We start from the raw sequence: 12,970 nt of genomic DNA on the forward strand, positions 1-12,970 counted from the left end.
TTGTTCAGTCGCCCAGTTGAGCCCGACTCTTCGCGACCCCACGGGCCAGACCCCGCCAGGCCTTCCGGTCTTCCGCCGTCCTCTGAAGTTGGCTCAACTTCATGTTCGTTGCATCTATGACACTGTCTAACCATCTCATCCTTTGCCGTCCCTGTCTTCTTTGACATTCAATCTAAGCCCCACCCCACTGCAAGGAGAACTTTCTCTTCTCTCTTTCTCTTTCTCTCTCTCTCACACACACACACCCTGAAAGCTGCTGAAAGGGGCCGAAACTCCAACCCACAGCGAGGACGTTTCGATCACAGGACAGGGTCGAGGAGAAGAGAGATAAATAGGGGGGGGGGGCATCCCTGCTCAGCCACGGATGACCTCGGGCCAGTCGCCTGCTAAAGAAGAAGAAGAAGAAGAAGAAGGATTTCAGCTGAGCCCCGACTGCGGTCCTTACTGGCTGAAGGAAATTTGGGTCCTGCCAAACCAGATCAACAACCTCAGATATGCAGATGATACCACTCTAATGGCAGAAAGTGAAGAGGACCTAAAGAGCCTCTTGCTCAGGGTAAAAGAGGAGAGCGCAAAAGTGGGCTTGAAGCTCAACATCAAAAAAACTAAGATCATGGCATCCGGCCCCATCACTCCTTGGCAAATAGAAGAGGAAGCCGTGGAAGTAGTGACAGACTTCACGTTCCTGGGATCCCAGATCACCACAGACTGTGACAGCAGCCATGAAATTAAAAGACGCCTGCTCCTTGGGAGGAAAGCGATGGCAAACCTAAACAGCATGATAAAAAGTAGAGACATCACCCTGCCAACAAAAGTCCGCATGGTCAAAGCAATGGTATTCCCAGTAGTCATGTATGGCTGCGAGAGCTGGACTATAAGGAAGGCCGAGCGCCAAAGAATAGATTCTTTTGAACTATGGTGCTGGAGAAGACTCTTGAGAGTCCCTTGGACTGCAAAAAGATCAAATCAGTCAATCCTAAAAGAAATCAACCCTGACTGTTCCCTGGAAGGCCAGATAATGAAACTGAAGCTCAAATACTTTGGCCCGTTGCATCTATGACACAGTCCAACCATCTCATCCTTTGCCGTCCCCATCTTCTTTGACCTTCAATCTAAGCCCTACCCCACTGCAAGGAGAACTTTTTCTTCTCCCTTTCTTCTCTCTCTCTCTCTCTCTCACACACACACACACACACACACCTTGAAAGCTGCTGAAAGGAGCAGAAACTCCAACCCACAGCGAGGACATTTCGAACACAGGACAGGGTCGAGGAGAGGAGAGATAAATAGAGGGGGGGCATCCCTGCTCAGTCACGGATGACCTCGGGCCAGTCGCCTGCTCTCAGCTCAGCCTACCTTGCAGGGCCGTTGTGAAGATACTGTGGGGAAGGAAAAAAGCACATATACCAGGGCTATTTTGGGGCAGGAACGCACAGGAACGGAGTTCCGGCTGGCTCCCAAGTTGGCCACACCCAACAGGAACTCGTTAGCATAATAGGCCACACCCAACAGCAGAAACCCAATAGGATTGGCTACATCAGGGGTGTGTGGCCTAACATGCAAAGGAGTTCCTGCTACAAAAAACGGCCCTGGGTTTGGACAACAAACAAGGTAAACAGAATAAGAAGCAAAAGGTGGGTGTGGCTGGATGAGCACACTTCTGGTAACATGGGGGGTGCGGCCTAATGTGCTAATGAGCTGTGCTGTCAGGGGTGTGGCCCAATATGCTAATGAGTTCCTCCTGTTGGGTGTGGCCTATTATGCTAATTAGTTCCTGCTGGGCTTTTTCTACAAAAAGAGCCCTGAATATACTGACCAGAGCTCCCAGCAGGAAAGGAGCCGGGGGATAAAATAGATTAACAATTATCTCACAGGCAAGCTGTGGAGTCCTGTGAGCAAAAATTCTACTTAGTGGGTTACGGGCATTAAAGCTGTGAGCGAGCGATTCGGCTACTGCACAAATGAGTTTGCTCTGGAGCCCTCCCTCCTGAGCTAAGACAAAAAACAACAACAACGTGTGAGCCGGAGGCTAAAAAACTGCGAGCTAGCTCCCACTAACTCAGCTTAGAGGGAACACGGCTCGCAGCATCTGTCCAAGGCGGACAGCGGTGCCAGAAAGCTGGCACGAATCCTAGCCCTGACACGGATCCTCACCCTCCCATTCTCTAGTACATTGTTAACCCACCCCTTCTTCCAATGAGCTCAGGGCAGTGTACAAGATTCTCCATTTCATTTTGCCCTAACAACAACCCTGTGGTGTAGGCTAGCCAGAGAAGACAAGGGGGCCTGGCACCAGGTCCCCTAAGGGGCTTTGTTCATGGCAGAGGGGGGATTTGACTGCAGCCCTCCCAGGGGGGGGGGCAACAGTGGGAGGGCTTCTAATGTCCTGGTCCCACTGCTGGACCTCCTGATGGCACCTGGTATTTCTGGCCACTGTGTGACACAGAGTGTTGGACTGGATGGGCCATTGGCCTGACCCAACACTGGCTTCTCTCTTAGGTTCTTATGTCTGGGGCAAGGGATGCTCTGTACTCGTGGTGCTTGGGGGGGGGCAACAGTGGGAGGGCTTCTAGTGTCCTGGCCCCACTGGTGGACCTCCTGGTGGCACCTGGTATTTTTGGCCCCTGAGTGACACAGAGTGTTGGACTAGATGGGCCTTTGGCCTGATCCAACATTGGCTTCTCTTATGTCCTTATGTGTCTCGGTAAGCAGAGATAGAGGACCGGAGAGGTGGGGTGGTCGTGGCTCTCTAGAGCTTTCACAAAAGACGAGAAGGACAGGGATGTGTGTCGGATGGACGGACTGGTCACCCTGAGCCTAAGAGAGGCGTAGAGGATGGCAGGTGCTCTGTGTGAGTGGAGAAGGGGAATCACACACACACCCCTCCAGTCTCTAGCAAGCTGCCTTCCCCAGCAGCAAAGCCTTCTCCCTCTGGGCCACGAGCCCCCGCCTGCCTCTCCCCTGCCTCCCTTGCTGACCTCTCCTTCCACCCAGTCGGGCAGGTCTGTGCCCATCCCAGCTAGGCTGCATCCTCCCCTCCCGTTTAGAGATGAAAAGGCCCGGGGGGGAAACGGGAAATTTCAGGATGGGGGAAATGGATTTTTTTCTGTTTTTTTCCTGAAGCCTTTTTTGTTTTTTTCCGAAAAATTGGAAAAATTGAAAAAAAAAGAGGGAAAATCGATTATAGAACATTTTATTTTAACACGATGAATAAAATATTTTAAGACAAGGTGTTCAAATATTTTCCAATCATTTCTAAAATATATATATATGGTATCAGATTGATCTAATTTCTCTGCACTGAGGACAAGCAAGTCCTAGGTTACCAACTGACCTATCCAATGCAAGAACAAGATGCATTTCTTCCTTTAGGAGGTGCTATTGTCACAAGAAAAGAAAAAGGTTTCGGTTTTGTCTTTGCATGTGGGAGGGTATTCTGTTTGTAATAATTGTTTAGATACACTCTGTTTTTAATAGGCGAGTTGTGATAATTTCGTGCCAAGTAAAAATGTCCATAGTCACATTTTATGTTCCTAAAGTAACAGAATGACTTTCAATCTGGAAAAAACAAAAGAAATGCTAATGTGGCATTTTTTCCAATTTTCCCGAAAATTTCAGTTTTTCCCCTGAAAAAAACCGGGTTTTTTTTTCCCGAACTTCAAAATTCCCAGAAATTTTACATCTCTACTCCCATTGCCAATATATCTCTGGGGCTCATCCCAAACTCCCCAGCAGATGGCAGAACAGACCAACAAAGTTTTATTCAAGGCGTAAGACTTTGTGTGCACGCACACTCTTACACCCAAGTGCGCATACACACGAAAGCTTACACCTAGAATCAAACTTTAGACCGTCTTAAAGGTGCCACTGGGGCTGCGGTGGCTCAAGTGGTTAATACGCTGAACTGCAGGCTGTGGAAGGTCGGTAGTTCAGCAGTTCGAGACCCGGGTGCCACATGACGGAGTGAGCTCCTGTCTCTAGTTCCAGCTCCTGCCGACCTAGCAGTTCGAAAGCAAGAAACTGCAAGTAGGTAAAGAGGTACCGCTTTGGTGGGAAGATAACAGCGTTCCGTGCGCCTCAGCGTCTAGTCATGCCGGCCACGTGACCACAGAAAACGTCTTCGGACAGTGCTGGCTCTTCGGCTTGGAAACGGAGATGAGCACCGCAACCTTAGAGTCGGATTCGACTGGCTTTGGAGCAAGGGAGACCTTAAAGGTGCCCCTGGACTGAAACTTTGCTCTGCTGCTTCAGGCCAACACGACTACCCACCTGAATCTATAAATACCTGCCGCTTAGTCAGAGAGTCCTTTTGAGCATGTGCAACAGGCATCACCTTCACACAGGTGGGATTACAGGGACAAGTTCCGGGGGGCAGTTGGTGAGGCTTTCTCCAGAGGAGACCGAGCCCCCGTAACGTCTCAGCACGGCAGCAGGAAGGACAACAGACCAGGTGGGTCAACAGAATCTCCCGGATTCTGAAACAGGATCCTCTCCCAAAACAGACAGAACCGCCTTCAACTGTATACGGCCCTCTGGTGTTAAGTAGGGACACTGCACCTGAGCCCCCAAAGGGTTCAGGACCTCACCTGTGCCTGCCCTCCCGCCTCAGTTCCTCCGTGTGCAAAATCGGGACAATCCTGGTCTCACCAGGCTGACACGAGAGTAAAGATAAAGGCTGAAAGTGTCCCGGAGCGGGCACAGCCCCATTGCCAGAGTCGCCCAAGACAACAAGAAGAAGAAGAAGAGATTGGATTTATACCCCGCCGGTCACCACCCAAAGGAGTCTCAGAGCGGCTTACAAACTCCTTTCCCTTCCCCTCCCCGCAAAACACACCCTGTGAGGTAGGTGGGGCTGAGAGAGCTCTGACAGAAACTGCTCTTTTTCAAGGACAGCTCTTGTCAGAACTACGGCTTGCCCAAGGTCATCCAGCCAGGTGCAAGTGGAGGAGTGGAAGAATCAAACCTGGTTCTCCCAGATTTGAGTCTGCGCACCTAACGACTACACAAAAGGAGGAGGAGGAGGAGGAGGAGGAGGAGGAGATTGGATTTATACCCCGCCCTTCACTACCCAAAGGTGTCTCAGAGAGGCTTACAAACTCCTTTCCCTTCCCCTCCCCACAACAGACACCCTGTGAGGTAGAAGAAGAAGAGGAGGAGATTGGATTTATACCCTGCCCTTCACTACCCAAAGGTGTCTCAGAGCGGCTTACAATCTCCTTTCCCTCCCCCTCCCCACAACAGACACCCTGTGAAGTAGGCGGGGCTGAGAGACCTCTCGACAGAAACGGCTTTTTTTCAAGAACAGCTCTGACAGAACTACGGCTTGCCCAAGGTCATCCAGCAGGTGCAAGCAGAGGAGTGGGGGAATCAAACCTGGTTCTCCCAGATTAGAGTCTGCGCACTTAACCACTACACAAAAGGAGGAGGAGGAGAAGAAGAAGAAGAGATTGGATTTATGCCCCGCCCTTCACTACCCGAAGGTTTCTCAGAGCGACTTACAAACTCCTTTCCCTTCCCCTCCCCACAACAGACGTCCTGTGAGGTAGGTGGGGCTGAGAGAGCTCTGACAGAAACTGCTCTTTTTCAAGAACAGCTCTGATAGAACTAGGGCTTGCCCAAGGTCATCCAGCAGGTGCAAGTGGAGGAGTGGGGAATCAAACCCGGCTCTCCCAGATTAGAGTCGGCGCACTTAGCCACTGCACCAAACTGTCACGGGATGCCCATTGGGGAACCCACCAGGAGAGTGGCAAAAAGAAGACATGCTGCGACAGTAGCGACACAGGATGGACTCTTTCAGGACGCGGTTTGACCACGACCACCAGCTGCCAAGCCAGCCAGACAAACCACAGCAAAGAGCCGGAATGCTGCCACAGGAGTAATGCAGTACTGGCCCTTTAAGGCCCCCCCATCTCTGCCAACAGCTGCTGGAAGTTTAGGCCGGTGCAACAGGAGAGGGCAAGAGGGCGCAGGTGAGGTCTCAGGAGACTTCAGGGGAACTGACTGAGCACGTGCAGCCTGCTGCTAAAGCTTCATAAGAGGCTCAAAAGCAGGTCAGGGAAAAAAAAAAAGGGGATTCTGTGTTCTCTCCCTAGGCCCTGCAAGAGACACCTTGCAGGGAAGGGAAGAACTAGAACCAGCCCCGCCTCTGCAAGTTCAAGCAAACAGGAAAAGGTGTCATGGAGAAGGGCACTGCTGGGGGCAGGGATGTGCCTCTTCCTGAACTCCATAGTGAAGAACTCTGCAAACTTCCAAGGAGACGTTGTACAAAGCTGGAGGGTAGCTTGAGGTTCATCCAGTCCAACCCCCCTGTACTATGTAGGGAATCCACAAATACCTCCCCCACAGTGAGTCCTGCTCACAGAACCATACAGTTGGAAGGGACCTCCAGAGTCATCTAGTCCAACCCCCTCCACAAGGCAGGAAATCCACAACTCCCTCCCCCGCAGTGTGTCCTGCTCACAGAACCATACAGTTGGAAGGGACCTCCAGAGTCATCTAGTCCAACCCCCTCCACAAGGCAGGAAATCCACAACTACCTCCCCCGCAGTGACTCCTGCTCCCAGAACCATACAGTTGGAAGGGACCTCCAGAGTCATCTAGTCCAACCCCCTCCGCAAAGCAGGGAATCCACAACTACCTCCCCCGCAGTAAGTCCTGCTCACAGAACCATACAGTTGGAAGGGACCTCCAGAGTCATCTAGTCCAACCCCCCTGCACAAGGCAGGGAATCCACAACTACCTCCCCCCTCCACAGCCCCAATGACCCTTGCTCTATGCCCAGAAGAGGGGGAGGGAACCCTCCGGGATCCCCAGCCAAACCGGCCTGGAGAAAAATGGCTTCCTGAGCCATGCTCAGAGGAAGGCAAAAAACCTCCAGGACCCCTGGGTCGATCTGGCCCGGATGAACATTCCCTCCTGACCCCAAAGTGGCGAGCGGGCATGTCACCCCGAACCGCAACGAAACCCTTCTTGGCCCCGACAGCCAATAGACGAGGCCGGGACTCGAGCCCTGGGGGCAAACCACCACCCAGGCAAGCGCCTAGAAGAGGAATGAAAGGGTTACCGTACCTCTGGACTTACTGTGTGTTTCTTAGTCATCCGCCACAAAACGCAGGTCAGGAACATGTGACCGAGGGCCGCGGCGATAAAGAGGATGAAGGCGTTCTCGTGAATCACTGCAGCGAGGAGAGAAGGGGGCAAATCTCGGCATGGAGCAAGGAAGCGGCGGCTGGGAGGAGGGGCCGAGGGGCAAAGGCCGCCCTCCGGCCTCAGCAGGACTTTGGAACTTCAGGGAAACCCGCAGGATATCCTAGTCCAGTGGTGGCGAACCTATGGCACGGGGGCCGGAGGCGGCACTCAGAGCCCTCTCCGTGGGCACGCGTGCCATCGCCCCAGCCAGGCCCAGACCACCATTAAAGGGTTGAATTCTCTGCCAGATCATTTTAAGAAAATGAAAGCATTTGGGATTGCTTTCCTTACTTTGTTTGGATCATCTTAAGTTAATGTGTGAGTTGTTTTTTCTAAAGTAAAACCTCAGTCTTCAGGTTAAATTGCCGTGTTGGCACTTTGCGATCAATAAGTGGGTTTTGGGTCGCAGTTTGGGCACTCGGTCTCTATAAGGTTCGCCATCACTGTCCTAGTCCAACTGTACACCGTATTGGTCAGGCCCAACGCTCCCTTCTAAGCCGTGGAGTCTTGTGAGCAAAAAGTCTACTTTGTGAGCGACTGGCATGAAAACTGTGAGCGAGCGATTTGACCACTGCACAGATTAGCCTGCTCTGGAGCCCCATCCTTCCCGAGCGGAGACAAAAATGTGTGAGCCGGAGGCTAAGAAACTGTGAGCTGGCTCGCACTAACTCAGCTTAGAGGGAGCACTGGTCAGGCTGCGCAATTCTGGAGGCCCCTCTTCAGAAAGGACAAGGGCAGAAAGGACCAGGTGCAGAAGAGAGGAATGAGGATGATCAGGGGCCTGGAGACCAAGCCCTACGAGGAAAGGCTGAGGGACTTGGAAATGAGGATGATCGGGGGCCTGGAGAAGGGAGAACAGAAGGGAGAAAGGTATGGGAGGAGCCAGGGAAAGCCAGAAGGAAGTTGCCACAGTCTAGGCTGGAGACAGACAACCCGAATACGTGCCAGCCAGGCCTCTGACGGCAGGATCCGGACCAAGGCTCCCTCTAAGCTGTGAAGACTTGTGAGCTAGCTCACACTCACTCAGCTCAGAGGGAACACGGATCCGAACACTCCCCGGGATTCTTACAAAGCCACGCTGCTTGCTGCGCCATTCCCCAACAATCACAGGGAAGCGGCCAACAGGGTGGGAGACAGACAATGTTCCCTCTAAGCTGTGGAGTCTTGTGAGCAAAAATCGTACTTTGTGAGCTCCTGGCATGAAAGTTGTGAGTGAGCGATTTGGCTGCTGCATAAATTAGTTTGCTCTGGAGCCCTCCTTCCTGAGCTAAGGCAAAAGTGTGTGAGCCGGAGGCTAAAAAACTGTGAGCTGGCTCACACTAACCCAGCTTAGAGGGAACACTGCTCCGGAGCCCTCCTTCCTGAGCTAAGGCAAAAGTGTGTGAGCCGGAGGCTAAAAAACTGTGAGCTGGCTCACACTAACCCAGCTTAGAGGGAACATTGCTCTGGAGCCATCCTTCCTGAGTGAAGGCAAAGATGTGTGAGCCGGAGGCTAAAAAACTGTGAGCTGGCTCACACTAACCCAGCTTAGAGGGAACACTGCTCCGGAGACCTCCTTCCTGAGCTGAGACAAAAATGGGTGAGCCGGAGGCTAAAAAACTGTGAGCTGGCTCACACTAACCCAGCTTAGAGGGAACACTGCTCCGGAGACCTCCTTCCTGAGCTGAGACAAATATGTGTAAGCCGGAGGCTAAAAGAACTGAACCAGCTCACACTAACTCAGCTTAGAGGGAACACTAGAGGCAGACACACACGGCGCGAGCGGCTGACGGCCCCCCGGAGAGAAACTCACGGTAGTTTTCCGAGGAGGAGACGTAGGTGAGGAGCAAGAGGGCGACGTTCTCCAGCAGGTTCAGAGTGAAGGCCGCCTTGCACAGCCGCGGGTAGCTGGGGCGCGGGCAGTGGCAGCCGCGGTAGTGGTTCCAGTAGACGACGGCCACCAGGAAGCGGGGGGCCGAGTGCGCCCCGATGCAGAAGCGCCACATGTAGCGCTCGGGGGTCGCCCCACCAATGGCGGCGCTGATTGAAGGGAGGTAGTTGGAGACCTGCCGAAGAAACACAGAGGCCTCTTGCAGTGTGCCCGCTGCGCCGGGCGGGCCTCTTCTGCCCGTGCCTGGCGGCCTCCAGGTCGCTTCCGAGGCTGAGCTCGCCGGGAAAACACTGACGGGTGGCATTGCCTATGGAGAGCTTGTTCTATAGCCCGCTCCTCACTACCCGGGGGGCTGCGGTGGTTCAGAGGTTAAGATTCTGAACTGCTGACCGGAAGGTCGGTAGTTCGGCAGTTCGAGACCCGAGTGCCGCAGGACGGTGAACAAACATGTGGACAAGGGGGATCCAATAGATATTATTTACCTTGACTTCCAGAAAGCTTTTGATAAAGTTCCTCATCAAAGGCTCCTAAGTAAGCTCAAAAATCATGGGATAGAAGGACAAGTCCTTTTATGGATCAAAAACTGGCTAGTTCATAGAAAACAGAGAGTGAGTGTAGGTGGGCAATTTTCTCAGTGAAGGGTGGTAAGCAGTGGGGTACCGCAGGGATCAGTACTTGGTCCACTGCTTTTTAACTTGTTCATAAATGATTTGGAGATGGGAGTAAGCAGTGAAGTGGCTAAATTTGCGGATGATACAAAGTTGTTCAAGGTGGTGAAAACCAGTGAGGATTGTGAGGCACTCCAAGGGGATCTGTCAAGGATGGGCGAGTGGGCGTCAACATGGCAAATGGGGTTCAATGTGGCCAAGTGCAAGGTGATGCACATTGGAGCCAAAAATCCTAAATATAAATACACATTGATGGGGTCTGAACTGGCAGAGACTGAGCAAGAGAGAGATCTTGGAGTTGTAGTGGATAACTCACTGAAAATGTCGAGACAGTGTGTGACTGCAATAAAGAAGGCCAATGCTATGCTGGGGATTATTAGGAAGGGTATTGAAAACATATCAGCCAATATAATAATGCCCCTATATAAATCAATGGTGAGACCTCATTTGGAATACTGTGTGCAGTTCTGGGCACCACACCTTAAAAAGGATATTATAGCTTTGGAAAAAGTGCAGAAAAGGGCAACTCGAATGATAAAAGGGTTGGAACACTTTCCCTATGAGGAAAGGTTAAAGCGCTTAGGGCTCTTTAGCTTGGAGAAAAGACGACTGAGGGGTGACATGATCGAGGTTTATAAGATTATGCATGGGAAAGAGCAGGTAAAGAAAGAGGTACTTTTCTCCCTTTCTCACAATACAAGAACTCGTGGGCACTCCATGAAACTGCAGAGCGGTCGGGTTAGAACGGATAAAAGGAAGTACTTCTTCACCCAAAGAGTGATTAACACATGGAATTCACTGCCACAGGAAGTGGTGGGTGCTACAAGCATGGACGGCTTCAAAAGGGAATTAGATAAGCATATGGAGCAGAGGTCCATCAGTGGCTATTAGCCACAAGGTATAGCTAGGGGCTCTGGGGCAAGTGATGCTCTGTCTTCTTGGTGCTTGGGGGGGGTCAACAGTGGGAGGGCTTCTAATGTCCTGGCCCCACTGCTGGACCTCCTGATGGCACTGGTATTTCTGGCCACTGTGTGACACAGAGTGTTGGACTGGATGGGCCTTTGGCCTGATCCAACATTGGCGTCTCTTATGTTCTCTTATGTTCTTATGACGGAGTGAGCTCCCGTCTCTGGTCCCGGCTCCTACCAACCTAGCAGTTCGAAAGCAAGAAACTGCAAGTAGATAAACAGGTACCGCTTCGGTGGGAAGGTAACGGCATTTTGTGTGCCTCGGCGTCTAGTCATACCGGCCACATGGCCGCGGAAACGTCTTTGGACAGCGCTGGCTCTTTGGCTTGGAAATGGAGATTAGCACCGTGCCCCTCGAGTCGGATTCGACTGGCTTTCGGGCAAGGGAAACCTTTACCTTTGCCTTTACTTCACTACCCAAAGGAGTCTCAGAGCAGCTTAACGATCTCCTTCCCTTCCTCTCCCCACAACAGACTCCCTGCAAGGTAGGTGGGGCTGAGAGAGCTCCGAGAGAATGGTGACTGACCCAAGGTCACCCAGCTGGCTGCATGTGGAGGAGGAGTGGGGGAATCAAGCCCCTCGGTTCTCCAGATTAGAGCCGGCCACTCTTAACCACGACACCAAACTGGCTCTCGCGTCGTCTCACCTCCGCCGTTAAACTGATCTGGTACAACTCAGTTGTTGTTGGAGATAATCTGGGCTTTGGGATTCTTTTTTTAACAAGCTTTGTCCTGAGGGCTGCATTTCTAAGGGGCGGTCAAAGTTACTGACGGGCTGGCAAGCCGCTCTGACCTCGGAGGCGAGGCTTAAAGCCGCATCTGGAAAAGCGCCGAAAGGTGACTTACGCCGCAGTGTGTGGCGGTGGCTTCGTCGAAATGGAAGAACAGAGACCAGACCACGCAGAAGAGGAACCCGACGAGCGGGCAGCACACCGTCCCGACGGCCAGGGTGGTGAAGGGGAGCCGGAAAGCGTCCCGTCCCGATCCAACGGCATTGGCACTTGGAACATGTTGCGGAACCTACACGTGGGGAAAGACAGCACCTCTCTGAAGTTTAACTCAAAAACTAGGGTGTGTGTGTGTGAGAGAGAGAGAGCTCTCCTTCTTTCCCACGCGGCTGTGGAGAAAGGTCTAAAAAGTGCACAAGGAGGGTTTCCCTGCTTCCTCAGAAATCAAAGGGGGGCTTTTGGCAGGCCAAGATTTAAAACAAGGGTGGCCAAACTTGGCTTAACGCAAGAGCTGCACAGAATAAACGTCAGGTGTTTGAAAGCCACAAGACGTGAACAGATACGATGCATTTTTATCAAAAATACATGCAAACTCGCTTTTTATTAATGGTATAAACGTAACTGCTGAAAATAAAAGCCAGAGGGGTCGAAACAGATATTGATGATAATATTTGTTTGTTTGCTAATGGTGTTTATTTGTCTAAGAGGGAGAGGAAAAGAACAAGAGAGGTGGGAAGACGGACCGAGAGAGGTGGGAAGACGGAACGAGGGAGGTGGGAAGATGGAACGAGGGAGGTGGGAAGACGGAACGAGGGAGGTGGGAAGACGGAACGAGAGAGGTGGGAAGACGGAACGAGAGAGGTGGGAAGACAGAACGAGAGAGGTGGAAAGAAAGAGAGGAAAGAGAGAGAGAGAAACAAAGAAAGCAAATAGATGGGAGGGAGGGAGGGAGAAAACAGCACGCCTCCCCTTCGCTTCCCCAGCTGCCCTGCCAGGAGCCGCACAATATGTGTGGAAGAGCCACACTTCGGCCACCCCTGATTTAAATGCTAGGCTCGGCTCTTCTTTGCCCGCCACCCCCCCCCCAATTGGCTAAAACAAAGACCCCGCTGTTCCCAGCTTGCCACCTCACCCGCCAGGCTTTGAGAAGAGATTTCTCCACCCCCATACCTGGACGTGGCAGCATCCAGGAAACTGGCATCTCCGTGGCACTGCAGAGCGTTGGCAGCAGGCATGTGGCAGCAGCAAAGAAAGAGGCTCTAAGAGGGATGCCCAAAAAGAGAGATGCCCGAGGGACTCTGCCCTTCCTTTACCCAGACAACTCCTCCCCCGCCCCAGCCCTTGCCAAAAGACTCTCAAGGGGACATGTCTCGGTGGCAGAGCCTCAGCTCTGGAAGGTTCCCCAGGTTCAGTCCTCTGCAGCATCTCCAGTCAAAAGGACTAAGCAGGAGGTGATGCGGAAGACTTCCTCTGCCCGAGACCCTGGAGAGCGGCTGCCGGTCTGAGTAGACAAGACTGACCTGGATGGACCAAAGGGCCTGATTCAGCA

The 12,970-nt window shown here is 52.4% G+C and overlaps 1 protein-coding gene across 1 annotated transcript in view; it reads right to left on the reverse strand.

Moving 5' to 3' along the window:
- PGAP2 (post-GPI attachment to proteins 2) overlaps nucleotides 1-11,703 on the reverse strand; it is a 22,286-nt gene extending 10,583 nt beyond the window's left edge. The window contains 4 exon segments of the mRNA XM_015428310.1: nucleotides 7,069-7,175; nucleotides 8,981-9,233; nucleotides 11,540-11,661; nucleotides 11,664-11,703. Of these exon segments, the coding sequence (XP_015283796.1) occupies nucleotides 7,069-7,175; nucleotides 8,981-9,233; nucleotides 11,540-11,661; nucleotides 11,664-11,703 (522 nt within the window).
- Nucleotides 11,704-12,970: the final 1,267 nt, after the last annotated feature.

This window comes from Gekko japonicus, unplaced genomic scaffold, assembly GCF_001447785.1.
Source record: "Gekko japonicus isolate JY-2015 unplaced genomic scaffold, Gekko_japonicus_V1.1 scaffold3321, whole genome shotgun sequence".
NCBI classification, from domain to species: domain Eukaryota; kingdom Metazoa; phylum Chordata; class Lepidosauria; order Squamata; family Gekkonidae; genus Gekko; species Gekko japonicus.